At 41.8% G+C, this 22,708-nt stretch overlaps 1 protein-coding gene across 1 annotated transcript; it reads right to left on the reverse strand.

The window, feature by feature from the left end:
• Positions 1 to 10,393: 10,393 nt before the first annotated feature.
• LOC139455694 (translation initiation factor eIF2B subunit alpha-like) lies at positions 10,394 to 22,437 on the reverse strand. Its single transcript, XM_071237245.1, has 9 exons — positions 22,340 to 22,437; positions 19,386 to 19,487; positions 17,584 to 17,723; positions 15,177 to 15,293; positions 12,226 to 12,338; positions 12,028 to 12,096; positions 11,460 to 11,535; positions 10,961 to 11,086; positions 10,394 to 10,581 (listed from the first exon to the last, which is right to left on the reverse strand). Exons 1-9 carry the CDS (start codon positions 22,350 to 22,352, stop codon positions 10,426 to 10,428), a joined length of 912 nt encoding a protein of 303 aa, XP_071093346.1. The 5' UTR covers positions 22,353 to 22,437; the 3' UTR covers positions 10,394 to 10,425.
• Positions 22,438 to 22,708: the final 271 nt, after the last annotated feature.

A 22,708-nucleotide genomic window follows, 5' to 3' on the forward strand; every position in this document is an offset into this window, starting at 1 on the left:
TGTGAGGAGCTGGTGTGTGTAGGGTGAGTGTGTGAGGAGCTGGTGTGTGTAGGGTGAGTGTGTGAGGAGCTGGTGTGTGTAGTAGAACTAGTGTATGTAGGGTGAGTGTGTGAAGAGCTAGTGTATGTAGGGTGAGTGTGTGAAGAGCTAGTGTATGTAGGGTGAGTGTGTGAAGAGCTAGTGTATGTTGGGTGAGTGTGTGAAGAGCTAGTGTATGTAGGGTGAGTGTGTGAAGAGCTAGTGTATGTGGGGTGATTGTGTGAGTAGCTAGTGTATGTGGGGTGAGTATGTGGAGAACTAGTGTTTGTAGGGTGAGTGTTCGGAGAGCTTGTGTATGTTGGGAGAGTGTGTGAAGAGCTGATGTATGTAATGTGAGCGTGTGAAGAGCTGGTGTATGTAGGTTCAGTGTGAGAAGAGCTAGTGTATGTAGGGTGAGCGTGTGGAGAGCTTGTGAAGAACTAGTGTGTGTAGGGTGACTGTGTGGAGAACTAGTGTATGTAGGGTGAGTGTGTGAAGAACTAGTGTATGTAGGGTGAGTGTGTGAAGAACTAGTGTATGTAGGGTGAGTGTGTGAAGAACTAGTGTATGTAGGGTGAGTGTGTGAAGAACTAGTGTCTGTAGGGTGACTGTGTGGAGAACTAGTGTATGTTGGGAGAGTGTGTGAAGAACTAGTGTATGTAGGTTGAGTGTGTGAAGAACTAGTGTATGTTGGGAGAGTGTGTGAAGAACTAGTGTATGTAGGGTGAGTGTGTGAAGAACTAGTGTATGTGGGGTGACTGTGTGGAGAACTAGTGTATGTAGGGTGAGTGTGTGAAGAACTAGTGTATGTGGGGTGACTGTGTGAAGAACTAGTGTATGTAGGGTGAGTGTGTGAAGAACTAGTGTATGTAGGGTGAGTGTGTGAAGAACTAGTGTCTGTAGGGTGACTGTGTGGAGAACTAGTGTATGTTGGGAGAGTGTGTGAAGAACTAGTGTATGTAGGGTGAGTGTGTGAAGAACTAGTGTCTGTAGGGTGACTGTGTGGAGAACTAGTGTATGTAGGGTGAGTGTGTGAAGAACTAGTGTGTGTAGGGTGAGTGTGTGGAGAACTAGTGTATGTAGGGTGAGTGTGTGAAGAACTAGTGTATGTAGGGTGACTGTGTGAAGAACTAGTGTATGTAGGGTGAGTGTGTGAAGAACTAGTGTATGTAGGGTGAGTGTGTGAAGAACTAGTGTCTGTAGGGTGACTGTGTTAGGAGCTAGTGTTTGTAGGACGCGTGTACGCCATTGAAACGTGTCGTACCTACATTATGAGGAAAACAAACGTTATGCTCTGATTTATGATACATCGTGAATGCTAAACTCAAGTAGGTAGTTTTAGATAGTTCCAGGGGGCCGGTGTACCACGAGATACAGGCTTCCGTCTGCACTCCAACTATAAAAGGCATACCGGATTAAATTACGTCGACTTATACGAGTATCTGGGTGTGTTTAAGTAAAGTATTGTCGGCTTGGCTACAAAATGTCACATGGAGCCAGATAGATTGCACTCTACATACAATTAGCATTTTATTCGATACGGATATGAATTCAGTCGTATGACATTTCTCATTTTAAGCGGTGAGTTTGTCGCCACCACTAATAACCCATATCAAATAAGATCCCATAAGGTTTCAAGTATTAGTGCCTTGCCTAAAAATGACCAGGTCGGGCTTTATCTCGTGGCATTATTGTTGCAGCTTTTAGTCATTTAGTGTTAAAGGTTGTTTGTTTAGTTTAAGAAAACTCCCGCGGTCTCCACAAATCACAAGTACACCTCTAACGTTACATATTAAATTGCCGCAAACGTTTATCCCTAGCGTAGTCTGCAGATATCGGCAGTGTCCACATTGTTCTGGAGTTATTGGTTACGTCAACCTGTTGGCTCTCAAGATAGTGACGTGCAGGTACAGCTGTACGATGCTCTACAGTGGTTACGTCAACCTGTTGTCTCTCTAGATAGTGACGTACAGGTACAGCTGCACGATGATCTACAGTGGTCACGTCAACCTGTTGGCTCTCTAGATAGTGACGTACAGGTACAGCTGCACGATGATCCACAGTGGTCACGTCAACCTGTTGGCTCTATAGAGAGTGACGTACAGGTACAGCTGCACGATGATCTACAGTGGTCACGTCAACCTGTTGGCTCTCTAGATAGTGACGTACAGGTACAGCTGCACGATGCTCTACATTGGTCACGTCAACCTGTTGGCTCTCAAGATAGTGACGTACAGGTACAGCTGTACGATGATCTACAGTGGTCACGTCAACCTGTTGGCTCACTAGATAGTGACGTACAGGTACAGCTGCACGATGATCTACAGTGGTCACGTCAACCTGTTGGCTCTCTAGATAATGACGTACAGGTACAGCTGCACGATGATCCACAGTGGTCACGTCAACCTGTTGGCTCTCTAGATAGTGACGTACAGGTACAGCTGCACGATGCTCTACAGTGGTTACGTCAACCTGTTGGCTCTCTTGATAGTGACGTACAGGTACAGCTGCACGATGCTCTACAGTGGTCACGTCAACCTGTTGGCTCTATAGAAAGTGACGTACAGGTACAGCTGCACGATGATCTACAGTGGTCACGTTAACCTGTTGGCTCTCAAGATAGTGACGTACAGGTACAGCTGCACGATGATCTACAGTGGTCACGTCAACTTGTTGGCTCTATAGAAAGTGACGTACAGGTACAGCTGCACGATGATCTACAGTGGTCACGTCAACCTGTTGGCTCTATAGAAAGTGACGAGCAGGTACAGCTGCACGATGCTCTACGTTGGTCACGTCAACCTGTTGGCTCTCTAGATAGTGACGTACAGGTACAGCTGCACGATGATCTACAGTGGTCACGTCAACCTGTTGGCTCTATAGAAAGTGACGAGCAGGTACAGCTGCACGATGCTCTACAGTGTACGAGTCCCGGGTCATTGCATGTATTAAGTACAATACTTTCCAGGCTCACAGGCTGCATTTGAAGCAAATACACAACCAGACAGCATATTTCTGCAGGCATTAACAATGACTAGATATTCTCTGTTCATGAAAATGGACCGAAAGGGATAACTCTCCATGCGAACAAGGTGCAAACGTTATGGGATGCCACCCCATCTTGGTGCCACTGCTGTGAGATGGGCAGCGGAGTTCAAGGGGGAAATAGATATCCTTGAAGAGGATCCAAGATCTTGAAAACTTTCAACTGCCACTCCGAAGGAAAATGTTGATAAAGTACACGATATTATTATAGATGATGAATGCATCATGATGACGTCTGGTTAGACATCTCTTGTAAGAATGTACGTCGTTTTGAAGCACATCCAGCAGATTTTGTTGAGCGATTTGTAACCATGGATGTATCTTGGATTCACCACGGTAGTCAGAGACAAATCAACAGTCAAAGCTGTGGAAACATCTGACGTCTTCTCCGAAGAAGGCCAAGTGTATTCCATCAGCTGGCAAGGTGACGGTTTCGGTTTCCAAAAAGACTACTGATGGTGGCTTACCTGCCGAAAGGTCAAACAATTAATGGCCAATATTTTGGTAATCTGCTTATGCAACAGCACGAACATATCAAGGCTAAACATCGTGGACAATTCACTATAGGTCCGTTGTTCCACCAAGTGCACACGCCTGTGCTGCTATGCATGGCAATGGCTTTGAACTCATTGAACGTCTTTCGTGTTCACCAGATTTGGCACCGTCAGATTTCCACCTCTTCCAAAACTTAAAGAAAGAAATGTCTGCCAAACATTATGTACATGATGAGGACGTCATTTCTGACGTGGAAACCATATGACAACACCAGTAGGAAGCCTTCCATACCAGTAGGGTCCAGGCACTCCAGCATCATTGACAGAAGTGTGTGGACCTCGGATTATGTTGAAAATAATTAGCTAACACTCGTCAACGCAATCAATGATAGTAAAGGCCCTGAACATTCCGACCGCCCCTCGTAGTTAGTACTTTGGAAGCAGAGGGGTGTACAGTCAGCATAGATCGGCCTCTGTCGCTGTTCTCTGCAACACCCTATAATCATTGTACTAATCAAGGCTTTATAAACCTATACATGGTCGGTTGTACAAATCCCAATTTCGCCCCAACCCGTACCTAAACTCCCAACCCCAATCCCTCTCAGTTCAGGGTTCAGTTTGCAGTTTGTTCTCATACCTTTTCCAGGTCTGAAATTAAAAGACCCGATGGTTTCTTAACAGAAGTATTTATATTTACACCTAACTTAGTTTCGGGGATTATATGTTAGTCTAGGTCAGTTCACGCTGTAGCCGACTTCACAGACATATTGCCTATAGTACTTATGGCATGGTTATGGTTGAGAAGAATACGTTATTGCCTTGAACGAATAATGTTGCGAACTTGCGATCGTGGTGAATACGATAACTGAATGTTTTACACCTAACATAAAAGCGCGATATAGTGGTCGTGAGTTGTTGCAGAGGAGTTACGGGGCGCTGATGACAATATAAGGCCATGTATGTCTTTGTACCACAGATATTCACACTCTACATTCCACTTCTTAACATACGTGAGCTGTTGGTAGAAATAAATACATAGATAGGGCAGCTTGGATTCTTCATTATGTCCGATGAGTAAATCTTGAATGACCTTATGTACGACCAGGGTTCCCCTGCACAACGTTACACTTGTAGACTATTCAGGATAATTGTCCAGTCCAGCGGAGACGGTTCACGGGAGATGTAAACTGGATAGAGTGATCCCCTAACAGACTGACCCGTTCATCTCCGGTATATAATTGTTGAATGAAATTAACTCTTCTTTACAGACAATAACACTCAATGGCATTTTCTAATACAGCTGTAAGTGATAATGCGTGTTTCTGTGGTGCCCCGCTGATAACGGTTGTCGGTGGGTGTCACGTACAAACCGCGCTCTTCCCGCGCCGAGATGTCACCTGAAGATTAAGGCGCGCCTGTAGGCGGACTACTACCATGGTGAGCTTTGTCGCGGAATAGTTGCCTCCCCGGGAGTAGCGGCGGTATGGAGGCAGCGTCAAGTGGCTTACCGCCGTGTCTGCTTCGAGGAATGTTACAGGAGTTTCTCTGTGTTAGATAGCTATGATCGCCCTTCATACAGGGTTGTACGGTTCATCACAGGACGTGGCGTACTTTATACTTCATGAATGAACGTATATATAGGTCCATTTATGGTAACTTATGCTTCGAGATCAAATGTTCTCCCAAAGAAAGAATGAAAGTTTGAATTATGTGTTGGAAAAGAAGTATTTGATGTTCTACAGATGATTTCTTTAGGTAGCATCTGACTCCGCCGATGACGTTTATGAATCGATATAAGATAGCTGCGCGATGAATCGCAAAGAACAATAAAGAACCAAGCGTGGTTTATTTCACGATAAAACATTGTGGAATTAATGCCTGTGCTTAAAAATTGCATTGCAGAAAGTAAATCAGTAAACTGTCAGTTGGTAAAAGATAAGCTACAGTTGAAACAACAGTGACGTTACAGCTGTATTTGATCCGTCATGAACATCTTGAACTTTGCAGATATCCTCAAACAATCACGCACGCACGCACGCACGCACACACAAGGTCTGGTGGCCGCAACGCTCCCCGGCTTTATGTCCGTCACCGGTCGACAAAGTCCGGCGGTCCTCATTGTGCAGTGTCATTGCATTCATGGTTATTAGTGACCCGAGTATTTCATTCTCTTGTGATTTAATGGCACACTCCATACCATGTATGGACTTGTATGGTATCTCGCTACCTTAGTCACGTGTTGAAAATGTTTAGTAACCATGATTTTCAAACATTGGGGGAATTTATATGTACACTCAGTTATTTCTCAGGTATTTATGATCATTTTTGCCTCCTCAATAATTGCACATAGATCCGGTGGCCTTGACAGCCACGGCATTACGCTTATGTTCTGATCTCTCAGGGAATGAAATTCGTGTTGTGTGAATACACGCACTGTCATGCTGAAAAATGGCTCATATTGCTTGTAGAGTCGAGAGTCTGAGAGTGAGCGGACTGAGTTTTACGCCGCTTTTAGCAAATTATTATTCCAGCAATATCACGGTGGAGACACCTGGTATGCAAACCATATCTCGTCACGATAACGCCAAAATATGGTAAGTTGCTTTAAATATCAACAATGTCTGCTCTACGCCAATGAGTGATGGTTGGCCACATCATGAACCAGGGATTGATGCAGTGTAGGTTGTAGCGAGTGGCCTGTTTAGAAGGTAAAGGACCTGGCAGTAACGACCCGGGGCTGTTCTTGTGGTGATGCCGGGTCACCCTGATCTTGGACGATTAGTGGTGCCATGTTGCGTTGGGTTCGAAAACAAACTTAATGTTCAATTCATATGACAGTGAATCATTGGTTTCAGAGTCATTTGAAACACGGAATTGGTTGAAATTGTAAATAATCGTGTTCAAAGGCCTCCGAAGAGAAGTGTTTTAACCAAGTAATGAACCGACGAAACAACATTTATTAATATTTTTAACATATATAGCCAGATAGCCTAAAGAAACGCTCGTAAAATATGTATGCGGGAACTGAACATGGCACGTCTTATGAAGCACACATCCACACCCAGTACTCCGGTTTAATGGTTCGAGTGTTGTGCCCAAGGTACTTTTACATGTTAATTTACTGTAATTAGAAGGTCGTTTGGGTCCCTCGTTCTTCGGTCCTGACGATCCTGGGATGTGCAAGAGGTAGAGTGTCAGTACCCGAGTGCCCTTGGACCTTTACCGTAGTTACCCCTAGCAGTAATAAGAGGGTGGTTTTCATTAACTGCTTTTATTCACTCTTTGTGCTGCTGATCCACTTAATTAAGAGACTATGATCATTCTGATTTACCATTGGTCGGTAACCTTTCCCCCTTGAAATAGACTATTCCGCCCCTCTAGTCGTTCTTCCCCGGGCACTTTTTGATCCTCTGTAGGGGGATTCTGGGATGGTAGCTGGCTAGAAATGCCCCATTTCTGACAATTGTGATGCTATTTCCAAACCTTATTACCCTTATCACGATATGTGACATTCCCGTTTGCCCGCGTCCCACGTATGTCCTCACTAAGAGTACTGTATACCTACTCAACAATGTTACCAATCCTTATCAAAATTCGTAATTTATTCCTCCTTAATTACATGGATTAACTGTACAGCTTCATACTAAGTATCTAAATAAATATAATATTTTTTACGCCTATAAAAGTAGATTCCATTTCCGTAATCCATCTTGTCTTCGATTTTAGAACACTGAACATTTGAAACACTTAGTCCCAGCGTCATCTGCTTCTCCACCCACCAGGTCGAACTAGGAACAAGTAACATTCATACTCGGTCTTACTGGTAAAAGGTAAAACCTCATAACCAGGACGAGGTCTTTCTGAGAAAAAGTAAAACCTCCTTAGACGTTATTGCCTAACACCAAGTAAGGTCCAAGACAATTGTTTGAGTCTTTGATAGGTATATAATCCCACCAACCCATGTTTGATCGGGTGATCAGACGCGGTGACTTGGTTCATTGCGTGTCTCTGGAATGTCTGGTTCAGACAGCCTTATTAACAGATTGAAATCATATAGCTGACTTAAATTATATAAAGGGAATATCTTCAACAGGTTGATGGTATAATATATTATGATTTACCACCAAACATATGCTGGCCCTAAGAATATAGGGCCCCATCAACATATGTTGGTCATAAGAATATATGGTCCCATCGACATGTGCTGGCCGTAAGACTATAGGGCCCCATCAACAAGTGCTGGCCGTAAGAACAAAGGGCCCCATCAACATATGCTGGTCGTAAGAATATAGGGCCCCATCAACACGTGCTGGCCGTAAGAACAAAGGGCCCCATCAACATATGCTGGTCGTAAGAATATAGGGCCCCATCAACACGTGCTGGTCGTAAGAATATAGGGCCCCATCAACATATGCTGGTCGTAAGAATATAGGGCCTCATCAATATCTGCTGGTCGTAAGAATATAGGGCCAAATCAACATGTGCTGGTCGTAAGAATAGAGGGCCCCATTAACATATGCTGGTCGGAAGAATATAGGGTCCCATCAATATGTGCTGGTCGTAAGAATATAGGGTCCCATCAACATATGCTGGTCGTAAGAATATTTGGTCTCGTCAACATATGCTTGAAAGAAGCGTCACATGGGGTTGTCAGGCTTGGTTATTTGGTTGATTGGATGTTATCGATCTAATTTGCGTTGACCGATGCTCGCGATGTCAATCACTGGATGATTTACTTGCCAATGTTATATATCTAGAATATTACTGTTTGAAACAAAAAAAACCAAAACGACATCAACACAAAAACACCTCCATGTTGTACTGTGACACAGCTGCAGAGAGATTTCTCACCTCCATGTTGTACTGTGACACAGCTGCAGAAAGAGTTCTCACCTCCATGTTGTATTGTGACACAGCTGCAGAAAGAGTTCTCACCTCCATGCTGTACTGTGATACTGCTGCAGAGAGATTTCTCACCACCATGTTGTACTGTGACACAGCTGCTGAAAGAGTTCTCACCTCCATGTTGTACTGTGACACAGCTGCAGAGAGAGTTCTCACCTCCATGTTGTACTGTGACACAGCTGCAGAGAGAGTTCTCACCTCCATGTTGTACTGTGACACAGCTGCAGAGAGAGTTCTCACCTCCATGTTGTACTGTGACACAGCTGCAGAGAGATTTCTCACCACCATGTTGTACTGTGACACAGCTGCTGAAAGAGTTCTCACCTCCATGTTGTACTGTGACACAGCTGCAGAGAGAGTTCTCACCTCCATGTTGTACTGTGACATACGGCTGCAGAGAGAGTTCTCACCTCCATGTTGTACTGTGACACAGCTGCAGAGAGATTTCTCACCACCATGTTGTACTGTGACACAGCTGCTGAAAGAGTTCTCACCTCCATGTTGTATTGTGACACAGCTGCTGAGAGAGTTCTCACCTCCATGTTGTACTGTGACACAGCTGCAGAGAGAGTTCTCACCTCCATGTTGTACTTTGACATACAGCTGCAGAGAGTTCTCACCTCAATGTTGTACTGTGACATACAGCTGCAGAGAGAGTTCTCACCTCCATGTTGTACTTTGACATAAAGCTGCAGAGAGTTCTCACCTCAATGTTGTACTGTGACATACAGCTGCAGAGAGAGTTCTCACCACCATGTTGTACTGTGACATACGGCTGCAGACAGTTCTCACCTCCATGTTGTTCTGTGACACAGCTCACACAGCTGCAACACTGTTATAACATCGCAGTGTGCCATACATTAACGTTGAAGAAACCCTACATTAAATGGCATACCAAAAACGCAGGATACACAGGATGTCTATGTTACATGGTGTCTAAATAGTGCCTACACACTGTCACATGGAGCCTACATTCTGTGTCACATGGAGCCTACACACTGTGTCACATGGAGCCTATATTCTGTGTCACATGGAGCCTATACACTGTGTCACATGGAGCCTACATTCTGTGTCACATGGAGCCTACACATTGTGTCACATGGAGCCTACATTCTGTGTCACATGGAGCCTACACATTGTGTCACATGGAGCCTACATTCTGTTTCACATGGAGCCTACATTCTGTGTCACATGGAGCCTACACATTGTGTCACATGGAGCCTAAATTCTGTGTCACATGGAGCCTACACACTGTGTCACATGCAGCCTACAAACTCTCACATGGAGCTCACAAACTGTGTCACATGCAGCCTACATACTGTGTCCCATGGAGCCTACACACTGTGTCACATGGAGCCTATATTCTGTGTCACATGGAGCCTATACACTGTGTCACATGGAGCCTACATTCTGTGTCACATGGAGCCTACACATTGTGTCACATGGAGCCTACATTCTGTGTCACATGGAGCCTACACATTGTGTCACATGGAGCCTACATTCTGTGTCACATGGAGCCTACACATTGTGTCACATGGAGCCTAAATTCTGTGTCACATGGAGCCTACACACTGTGTCACATGCAGCCTACAAACTCTCACATGGAGCTCACAAACTGTGTCACATGCAGCCTACATACTGTGTCCCATGGAGCCTACATACTGTGTCACATGGAGCCTCTATACTGGGTCACATGGAGCCTCTATACTGGGTCACATGGAGCCTCTACACTGGGTCACATGGAGCCTCTATACTGGGTCACATGGAGCCTCTGTATTCTGATAGAGGGTAGAGGTGTTGCTTTGATTCCATTCCTTTCATTAGGCTGTGGTCCCTGGTCATCAATATTACTTCATGTGCATCCAGTCCTCAAAGTTTCCACTTATGTTAGAATTACAAATAAATGAGGCAGGTGTATCACAAGACAGCATGGTTATTTATTCCCTCTAGCCAGTAAAGGATGTTAGCAATACAGTTTGATGAGCTCGTCACTGACAGCCGATGGCGTGAGGACCCCTAGGTCTGTGAAAAGGAGGGTGATGTAAGCTGGAGGTGTGTAGTCCACCAGAGGGTGCTCCTTGCTCAGGTCGCGGCCAGACTTCAGAGTAGATGACTGGTACTGGGGAAAGAGAAATAATTCATCAAAAGAATAACAGATGAACAATTGCTTAAGGAGAAGAAAACAGAAAAAGACAACATTTATACTAAAAAGAAATAATCATCCTGCACACAAGTTCTCACTCACAGGAAGACCAGAAAAATCAGTGACTGAAAGGATGAGCATCAATCTGACATCCAGGTAACATGGCAACCGTTGTTAGTCACCACAGGCTCCCATGTACATCAGTTCTTGTGACCATGACAACCAGCAGTGTCATATATGTAGGCCCTAATGACCAGGGTGCCATTGTACAAAGCGATCTTAGCGCTAAGGTGATCATAACTCCCATACATCACAGGATGCTAGATCTACAAAAATGCTGTAGAAGAATACTCACTTTAAACTGGTTTGGCATGTCTTGTTGGTTGAGAGGGTAGAGCCTTACAAACTTGAAGCTTTCTGCCACCACATATACCGGCTTGTTCATCGCCTGGGCCGAGATAGCCATTGTGTAAGTCCCGATCTGAAATAGTTTCCATTATTTGTAGGATTTGTCTCACTGGGAGAGAGGAGGAAATAAGACATGGTTTACAGGAGAATGAGGCATAATTCCTAGCGACAGTCAAGCCTTGAGCTGGTCACATAGGTAGCCACTCCAGCCACAGACAATATCCTCTGCAGAAGATGCTGACGCAGGGGCTATTCATAATTATTCACAGCTAATTGTAAATCAGAAAGGCATTCAAAATATACTTGAAAATCCTGATCTTGTATTTTGTGTCCGATGGACATTGCTGTAAACTGTAATCAGTGTGCACCATGTAGAACCCTGTCTACAACAACATGTCTACCACACCTGAAACCCTCCCCCCCACCCCCCGCAGCTCTGCTGTTACCTTGTTGATTATCCCGCCACTCTCCACCACCCCCTCAGCTCCGATGAGAACCAGGTCAACCTTCTCCATTACATATCTACAACACAACAAGCATCTCCAGTTTTAGCAACACGTTGTACTTTAAATGGCAAGACATGAATCTTGTTCTGAACATACTTTGTTTGTTATATAACTCTGCAATATTCCAAGACTATGATAGCAGCCTGTAAATACACGAGTCTGGATCAGATACCTGTGACTGATATTATGAGCAACAAACCATGCTGTTGTGTACCATGACACTCAATCAACCAAGTCAACGAGTCTGACCACCTTATCCATTAAGTTGCCTCTTACGAGCAGCATCGGTTACTCGCAACCTATTCTTACTGTGAATCCTTGCTGGGATGTTGAACATACTGATAGAAGTATCTTTTTAAGAAGTTAATGTTACAGCTGGTTTGACGCCAATATATGACTCGCTGTGGGGTTGTGATCGGTTTTTATTCAGATGAAGAAACGTTGCAATGACGGAATGGAGAAAGGGAGAAAATGGAGAAAATGGCCCAAGACACAAAACTGTGATTACCCCACTGCAGCATCCAGAACTACTGTGGTTGGTATGCCAAGGGCAGACAACTCCTCACAGGTCTCAAAACTGAAAAGAAGAATATGTATTCAAGTAAAAAATGCAAATCATTCATGTTCAGTAAGTGACAGAATAAGCCCTATAAACAGTTTACAATTTCTAGAAGTATAAGGACACTGGACACACTGGTGCACATACCCGGACTTGTCAGGGAGAGATTCTGTCACATACACCTTGAAGCGGCGGCGTGCAGCGGCAGCATCCCGCAACACCTGCAGCACCACCCGTGACCGTGAGTGCGTCAAGATGGTCTGTGCACAGACAACCATGGCATCAGGTACTGCTGACAGTGAGCAAGTATCAGGTAAAGTCAGTTTTCAGATACAACAGTATGTAGAAAGTAGGTCATGTATGTCATATGATGCAACAGTATGTAGAAAGTAGGTCATGTATGTCAGATGACCCAACAGTATGTAGAAAGTAGGTCACGTATGTCAGCTGATACAACAGTATGTAGAAAGTAGGTCACGTATGTCAGCTGATACAACAGTATGTAGAAAGTAGGTCACGTATGTCAGATGACCCAACAGTATGTAGAAAGTAGGTCACGTATGTCAGATGACCCAACAGTATGTAGAAAGTAGGTCACGTATGTCAGATGACCCAACAGTATGTAGAAAGTAGGTCATGTATGTCAGATGACCCAACAGTATGTAGAAAGTAGGTCATGTAGATCAGATGATACAACAGTATGTAGAAAGTAGGTCACGTATGTCAGATGACCCAACAGTATGTAGAAAGTAGGTCATGTATGTCAGATGACCCAACAGTATGTAGAAAGTAGGTCATGTATATCAGATGATACAACAGTATGTAGAAAGTAGGTCACGTAGATCAGATGATACAACAGTATGTAGAAAGTAGGTCATGTATATCAGCTGATACAACAGTATGTAGAAAGTAGGTCATGTATGTCAGCTGATACAACAGTATGTAGAAAGTAGGTCATGTATATCAGATGATACGACAGTATGTAGAAAGTAGGTCACGTAGATCAGATGATACAACAGTATGTAGAAAGTAGGTCACGTATGTCAGATGACCCAACAGTATGTAGAAAGTAGGTCATGTAGATCAGATGATACAACAGTATGTAGAAAGTAGGTCATGTATGTCAGATGATACAACAGTATGTAGAAAGTAGGTCACGTAGATCAGATGATACAACAGTATGTAGAAAGTAGGCCATGTATGTCAGATGACCCAACAGTATGTAGAAAGTAGGTCACGTAGATCAGATGATACAGCAGTATGTAGAAAGTAGGTCATGTATATCAGATGATACAACAGTATGTAGAAAGTAGGTCATGTATGTCAGCTGATACAACAGTATGTAGAAAGTAGGTCATGTAGATCAGATGATACAACAGTATGTAGAAAGTAGGTCACGTAGATCAGATGATACAACAGTATGTAGAAAGTAGGTCATGTATGTCAGATGACCCAACAGTATGTAGAAAGTAGGTCAGGTAGATCAGATGATACAACAGTATGTAGAAAGTAGGTCATGTATGTCAGATGACCCAACAGTATGTAGAAAGTAGGTCATGTAGATCAGATGATACAACAGTATGTAGAAAGTAGGTCACGTATGTCAGATGACCCAACAGTATGTAGAAAGTAGGTCACGTATGTCAGATGACCCAACAGTATGTAGAAAGTAGGTCATGTAGATCAGATGATACAACAGTATGTAGAAAGTAGGTCACGTATGTCAGATGACCCAACAGTATGTAGAAAGTAGGTCACATATGTCAGATGATACAACAGTATGTGGAAAGTAGGTCATGTAGATCAGATGATACAACAGTATGTGGAAGGTAGGTCATGTATATCAGATGATACAACAGTATGTAGAAAGTAGGTCACGTATGTCAGCTGATACAACAGTATGTAGAAAGTAGGTCATGTATGTCAGATGATACAACAGTATGTGGAAGGTAGGTCATGTAGATCAGATGATACAACAGTATGTAGAAAGTAGGTCATGTATGTCAGATGACCCAACAGTATGTAGAAAGTAGGTCATGTAGATCAGATGATACAACAGTATGTAGAAAGTAGGTCATGTATATCAGCTGATACAACAGTATGTAGAAAGTAGGTCATGTATGTCAGCTGATACAACAGTATGTAGAAAGTAGGTCATGTATGTCAGCTGATACAACAGTATGTAGAAAGTAGGTCATGTATGTCAGCTGATACAACAGTATGTAGAAAGTAGGTCATGTAGATCAGCTGATACAACAGTATGTAGAAAGTAGGTCACGTAGATCAGATGATACAACAGTATGTAGAAAGTAGGTCATGTAGATCAGATGATACAACAGTATGTAGAAAGTAGGTCATGTATGTCAGCTGATACAACAGTATGTGGAAGGTAGGTCATGTAGATCAGATGATACAACAGTATGTAGAAAGTAGGTCACGTGTTCTGTTATCATCTGATCTACATGACCTACTTTAAATACTGTTGTATCATCTGATCTACGTGACCTACCTTCTACATACTGTTGTAAATCAGATGATACAACAGTATTTAAAGTAGGTCATGTAGATCAGATGATAACAGAGAACACAGAAAACCCAACATTAACAACTCACCATTCTACCATGACACAGTGACGAAACAACACTTTGGTTATAACGGAAATGATTAGTAGGTTGAAAGGGAAATTATAGGGATCAGTGAAGGTCGATTTCAATCTGCATACTGTAAATCATGAAATTACTGTGTCACCAAGGTAATGCAAGTGTCGACCCATCAAATGCGTCATCAAATGAATGCAAGTGTCGACCCATGACCTAAAATGCGTCATGAAATTAATGTGAGTGGCCCTACCTTTGAACAGTAAAAAAGGTATTCAGCGTTAACACCAAGACCAACACAACTAATGATACATTTAGCTCACACACAACTAATGGTAAATTTATATCACACACAACTATTGACAGACTTGTCTCCTTGGGCCTCTGCACCCAGCCCCAGGCCCAGCCCCAGCCATATTAATATTGACAGAGAAAGTAGTTATTCCTAAAACTTTGAGTTTTTTTACTCATCCTGCTCATGATAGTGGTGGTATACATACAGATCCATCTGTGATGAATGGGTGAGTTATTTTTGCTATTTTCTGTCTTGAACTGGCCACTTTCTGAAGAAACACATTTCCCCTCTGAACCAAGATTTTCTGACATTCTTGAAAATCCTGAAAGGAAGAATAATATTTCTATCATGTATGCATGAACATGAAACACATTCTAACCTCATTATTATTGTGAAGTACAAGTGTCATCAGTTGTGTGTGAGGTACAAGTGTCATTAATTGTGTGTGAGGTACAAGTGTCATTAGTTGTGTGTGAGGTACACGTGTCATCAGTTGTATGTGAGGTACAAGTGTCATTAGTTGTGTGTGAGGTACATGTGTCATCAGTTGTGTGTGAGGTACATGTGTCATTAGTTGTGTGTGAGGTACATGTGTCAGTTGTGTGTGAGGTACATGTGTCATTAGTTTTGTGTGAGGTACAAGTGTCATTAGTTGTGTGTGAGGTACATGTGTCATTAGTTGTGTGTGAGGTTCATGTGTCATTAGTTGTGTGTGAGGTACATGTGTCATCAGTTGTGTGTGAGGTACATGTGTCATTAGTTGTGTGTGAGGTTCATGTGTCATTAGTTGTGTGTGAAGTACAAGTGTCATAAGTTGTGTGTGAGGTACATGTGTTATCAGTTGTGTGTGAGGTACATGTGTCAGTTGTGTGTGAGGTACATGTGTCATTAGTTGTGTGTGAGGTACATGTGTCATCAGTTGTGTGTGAGGTACATGTGTCATTAGTTGTGTGTGAGGTACATGTGTCATCAGTTGTGTGTGAGGTACATGTGTCATTAGTTGTGTGTGAGGTACATGTGTCATAAGTTGTGTGTGAGGTACAAGTGTCATTAGTTGTGTGTGAGGTACAAGTGTCATTAGTTGTGTGTGAAGTACATGTGTCATTAGTTGTGTGTGAGGTTCATGTGTCATTAGTTGTGTGTGAGGTACATGTGTCATTAGTTGTGTGTGAGGTACATGTGTCATCAGTTGTGTGTGAGGTACATATGTCAGTAGTTGTGTGTGAGGTACATGTGTCATCAGTTGTGTGTGAGGTACATGTGTCATTAGTTGTGTGTGAGGTACATGTGTCATTAGTTGTGTGTGAGGTACAAGTGTCATTAGTTGTGTGTGAGGTACAAGTGTCATTAGTTGTGTGTGAGGTACATGTGTCATTAGTTGTGTGTGAGGTACATGTGTCATTAGTTGTGTGTGAGGTTCATGTGTCATTAGTTGTGTGTGAGGTACATGTGTCATCAGTTGTGTGTGAGGTTCATGTGTCATTAGTTGTGTGTGAAGTACAAGGTTCATTAGTTGTGTGTGAGGTACATGTGTCATTAGTTGTGTGTGAGGTACATGTTTCAGTAGTTGTGTGTGAGGTACAAGTGTCATTAGTTGTGTGTGAGGTACATGTGTCATTAGTTGTCTGTGAGGTACATGTGTCATTAGTTGTGTGTGAGGTACATGTGTCATTAGTTGTGTGTGAGGTTCATGTGTCATCATTTGTTTGTGAGGTACATGTGTCAATAGTTGTGTGTGAGGTACATGTGTCATCAGTTGTGTGTGAGGTACGTGTGTCATTAGTTGTGTGTGAAGTACAAGGTTCATTAGTTGTGTGTGAGGTACATGTGTCATTAGTTGTGTGTGAGGTACAAGTGTCATTAGTTGTGTGTGAGGTACATGTGTCATTAGTTGTGTGTGAGGTACAAGTGTCATTAGTTGTGTGTGAGGTACGTGTGTCATCAGTTGTGTGTGAGGTACATGTGTCATCAGTTGTGTGTGAGGTTCATGTGTCATTAGTTGCGTATGAGGTACATGTGTCATTAGTTGTGTGTGAGGTACATATGTCATTAGTTGTGTGTGAGGTACATGTGTCATTAGTTGTGTGTGAGTTTCAAGTGTCAGTAGTTGTGTGTGAGGTACATGTGTCATCAGTTGTGTGTGAGGTACATGTGTCATCAGTTGTGTGTGAGGTACAAGTGTCATCAGTTGTGTGTGAGGTACATGTGTCATCAGTTGTGTGTGAGGTACATGTGTCATCAGTTGTGTGTGAGGTACATGTGCCATCAGTTGTGTGAGAGGTACAAGTGTGTGAGGTACATGTGTCATTAGTTGTGTGTGAGGTACAAGTGTCATCAGTTGTGTGTGAGGTACATGTGTCATCAGTTGTGTGTGAGGTTCATGTGTCATCAGTTGTGTGTGAGGTACATGTGTCATCAGTTGTGTGTGAGGTTCATGTGCCATCAGTTGTGTGTGAGGTACAAGTGTGTGAGGTACATGTGTCATTAGTTGTGTGTGAGGTACATGTGTCATTAGTTGTGTGGGAGGTACATGTGTCATCAGTTGCGTGTGAGGTACTTGAACAGCCTCTACATCACAGACTTCCCTCATCTTATCTTGGGGAAATACTCACAGAATGCTGAAGATTTGCCAGTGTGATGAAGCGTAGAAACAGTTCACAGCCTGATGATATGGATGTAACACTGCTGTCAGTCTGTGTCAATGTGTTGATTGCATCCTTCAGGCGCTCCCTCATCTCCGACAGAGTTTCCACTGCAACAACCAACAACAGTAAAAAATAAACATGAGTTGTAACACCATCACCATTTCTTGTGGGAGACTGGAGCTGAATATCTCAATGGTTAACTGTTCAAATTTCTAGCTAAAAATCTCATGCAACAAATGCATATTTGCTATTCCCCTAAACACTTACTGAAGGCAAAGTAAGCCTTCATCATGTTGAGGCTGAACAAAATAATAGTCTTGGTTCTCAGGAACTACCCGCATAATCACAAAGTTTGACACATGTTTCATTTTCATTTCCATTTAAAAAAAACCCCAAAAATAAATCCTTAAATATTCCAAGTCTAACGGCAGTCAAATACTGTATTCCAGTATTTCATTCTTCAAGGAATACATTTTTGTAGGGAGGCCCTTTCTCAGGCTGATTATACACAACTGTTTATTTCGTTACACATCTGTTTATTTGGGTACATACTAGTTTGAACAACAAAAAGACAAAACAAACACTAAGCACCTGCACTAGTTATTCAAAAGCCATTGCCTAAGAACCAATTTTTTAATTTTTTTTAAGCCTTAGGTAAAGTCACTTTGATGATTGAGAGAACAATATGCACTACATGAGAATGACTTGAGGATTTGGTCTGTCATTATTTGTTAATGATACTGTCACAGTAAACATTTCCGGGTCAATCTTGGTCATCATCGTGTGAACTTTAACCTGAATGATTTTCAGACGTTTGCATAAATGATTTGTCTTCAGTTGAAATGTAGTTCAAACCCATGATTGTGTACAAATGAAAACACTAGGCCGACATGAATTTTATTAAACAGGTCATGTCCTTAATTTTCACACATTTTCTGATATTCCAATTTGAGCTGTTTCTCAAAAAGAGATTGTAACATACAAAATTATCACTGGTCTAAGGACACACTGCATCCAGTCTGACTAGAGCCAGGCCTTGGACTGATTGGTTGCTTACAAAGAGTGACCACACTGCCCTGTGGTGGCATGTATTCAGATGTGATGGAGGGACTGTGCAAGCCCGGGAAGTAGCCACGATGCAGGACAGTTAGGCACTAATGTACTCACGGAAATGAAAAAAAACTGTTTTTCTCAATTTAAAAATTGACACAAAGTGTTACGTAGCTGTAAATACGAAATAACAAAACAACTCGAAAAGTACTAGTCTGGATTTGCTAGTTCTGAGTGAACAATACAAAATGTACTTTACAGGAGGTAATTTGTCGGCACTTTCAACATTCAAAAATAAAACTAAGTCCAAATTGACATAGCAGAAACAGACTATAGGCATTACGCACCTGTTCTCACCTGTCGTCAAGGTGTCATAAGTCACCTTGATCTACTTACACCTGGTTATGCCCTGTTTCACAATAGTCTGTTTTATTCACATTTTTACACACTTTTACGTGTAAAAAGGCATAAAAACATTTGATACGCTGTATTTGTGACACGGCCCAATTAGTACTAATTTAGTTGTTTGAATATTTACATATTTTGTATATAACTGCAATAATTTAAGATCTGAGGTCGAAAAAAACAGGGTTTTTTTCATTTCCGTGAGTACTTTAGGACAAGTCGAGGGCTCATAACCTCTTACTGTTAACATGATGCTCTTAACAAAAGTTCAATAAATTATCCTGATCAAAAGTGGACTCCTCCTGATTTCTTGCCTTTGTTTGCTTCAATGAACTTCAGGAGAGTTTTGATGGCAGCTACAGCAGCAGAAATATCTGGGTCATCATTGATAAGCTTGTTAAAATATGACAGAATATCTGAAAAACATAATAATGATTATTTAGATACAAACAATTTAAAGACATGTTTGTTTCACAAATAAATTTTATACACACACACACACACACACACACACACACACACACACACACACACACACACACAAACAAAAATGAGGTAAATGTTCACTCAATGTACATGTAATATATCATAAAATAATAAAGTCCATGTTAGTCCATCATCTTCTTTGTCTGAAACTGATATAAAGAAGATGATGGACTAACTCGGACTTTATTTTATCACACACACACACACACACACACACACACACACACACACACACACACACACACACACACACACACACACACACACACACACACACACACACACACACACACACACACACACACACACACACACACACACACACACACACACACACACTGGTCACATGGCTTTATGGGGCAAACTAGTGATCTAAAGAATCGTAATTGACAGTTTTCTCCAAATCCACTTGTCAAAAAGGCTGGAAACTTGCATGTATCACCCACATGGTGCCCTGATTCTATTGAAGGCAATTTACAGTACATGTGTTCTAGAATCTAATACTTGGAACTTACTCATTGAATTACTTCAATACTTTCAACAAACTGTCTCCATACACACAACTACCACATTTTATATGCATATATTGCCTGATGGTAGCCATCAAGAATTTATTAATGAATAAAGTAGAAAATTAATTGGCCTATAAAGTACATCAAAATTTATACTGTTCATCGTTAGACTGTAAAGAGTGAGTGAGTGAGTGAGTGAGTGAGTGTGGTTTTACGCCGCTTTTAGCAATAATCCAGCAATAGCACGGCGGGTGACACCAGAAATGGGCTTCACACATTGTACCCATGTTGGGAATCGAACCCGGGTCTTCTGTGTGACGAGCGAACGCTTTAACCACTAGGCGACTCGACCGCCCCCAGACTGTAAAGAACTCTTCTTGATCATATGTATTGGTCATGTGATTGACGTGGTAGCCATATTGGGTTCAAAATTATCAGAGTGCAATTGTTTTGGGTGATTTATGTCTTCCACAATGTTTTTGTCAGAACCGACCTTCAATTTGTCCATAAATTGTCTTCATAAATTGACTTGAATACAACCTTTCACATTCTCCAAAAAGTATTTTTTACCTTTAATCGTTTTTATTTATTTATTATGGTTTTTTTTGTTGGTTTAATATTTTGATTATAACTAAAAAAAAACAGTGTTCTGATTCTATACAGTATTGTTCTTGGTGCATAAAGACTATAAAGGTCATAGTGTTACGGTGTGTAATTATGTATATATCCTCGAGTGTGTTTTAATTTCTGCTTCTTTTAGTCCTACCTCAACCACCCTATCTAACCTGCTTCACTATTACAGTAGCACAGTCACCATTGTGCTTGCCTTCTCTGTTGTTTCTCTGGGTCTCTATTGTCTGATATTCAGTGACACGGTGCCTTATGGAACTGGTCAGCTTAGATTCACATTTGCATTGGAGTCTGCATTGACTTTTCATTGCTGGACACAGTTTATATTTATCACAGGTTAGTTTATGTGTAAATTGTATATTTCTGTGTTCTTATGTAGTGTTTTGTTATAAGGATTTACTCAGGTGCATATGTATTATTTGAAAAGACTTCTGCCCGTATTCCCCCTTAAAAACTTATAAATGTATGCATTGACGCTCATGCTTTTAATTATATATATTTATAAGGCGGTATGGGGGTGGTAGACATGGGCAGAAGTCTTACCTGAATAAAAGTGCTGCACCCAACTTTGTATGTATGAATGAATGTATGTATGATGAGGTGAGTTATAAGAATAGATTTATAGTTATTGTTTATACATAAGAGTGTTAAAACAAATTGAGTGAGTATGGTGTTGTGCCGCTTTTAGCAATATGCCAGCAATATCACAGTGGGGAACACCAGAAATTGGCTTCACACATTGTACCCATTTCGGGAATCGAACCCGGGTCTTCAGCGTGATGAGCGGACACTTTACCCACTAGACTACCCGACCACTCCCTTAAAACATATTGATGTAATATGTTACATCATAGTTATATATTGTGTATATATTTATGGTCAGGTTTGGAGATATTACTAGGTGATGCCATTGGGCAGTGCCATACACATGGTGAGGGTAATCACATTGAATGCACTCAAATACTCACAGACTTGACCATGTTGACCACTTGACTACTCAGTGACCACTTCCTCATTTCAAATGCATCATATCTAGAATCATTCTCAGCACCCTCGGGAGTATACAACCCAAGCTGCCTGTTAAGCACTAGAAGGTTAACAACCACAATGTCATCTCATCCTACCGGGTACCCATTCACTGCTTGTTGCCCATATTCGAACAAAGTCACTTGCCCAAGAAGACGCCACATGTGTTACATGTGCTTCACTGTGGGGCAGGACAGAACCCCTAGAAACTCTCAGGAGCCACACTGCCGAAAGGCAGTCACCCATCCAAACACTCTCTGTGACTGACGTTGCTTAACTTTACCTGATTTGTGACCTGTGAGCTGTGCACAGGACCATGTGCCGCCATATCATATCAAATATTCTGATAGACAAAATACTTTATAATTATTCATAATTATTTTCAATATCATCACATATTACTTGGATCCATTAATTGCAGTCCTACACCTATATTTATGTGTCATATGTCCGTTAAGGGGTGTAACAGCAACAGGCAGAGTGAACCAACGATGATATCCCTGTTTCACAGTACAGCAAGCCTAATAAATCCATATGGAATTTACCTAGAAGATGGATATCCAGCAAATATATACATAATAGAAGCAACATAAATTTAAGATGTCTTAGCGTACCATTCTTGTCCATGTTTAGGTTCAAAAGTCTTATAAATCAGAAAATACTGTTTCTTGCATCAGATGTCTGAGAGATTTTCGTTTCATGTCACTGTTATCTCCCCTTCTTCTCATAAAGAAACGCGGATGTCAATTCGTCTAAATGTCATCAGACTGACCAATTGGTAACTCCGTTACATGCAAAGCAATTCGGACGTTAAACCGGATCTTTGAATTTCAAGATGGTATTTGTTTTCAACGAAATAACTATTACAATATACAACTCTTATATGCAAATTAATTAAATAATAAATAATACGGTTTATATATACTGGTAGATATACGAAGATAAACCCAAAACCGGAGTAAAAATGATGAACTGCCCGGATT

Source organism: Haliotis cracherodii, unplaced genomic scaffold (genome assembly GCF_022045235.1).
Source record: "Haliotis cracherodii isolate W230 unplaced genomic scaffold, xgHalCrac1.p SCAF_11, whole genome shotgun sequence".
Taxonomy (NCBI): Eukaryota; Metazoa; Mollusca; class Gastropoda; order Lepetellida; family Haliotidae; genus Haliotis; species Haliotis cracherodii.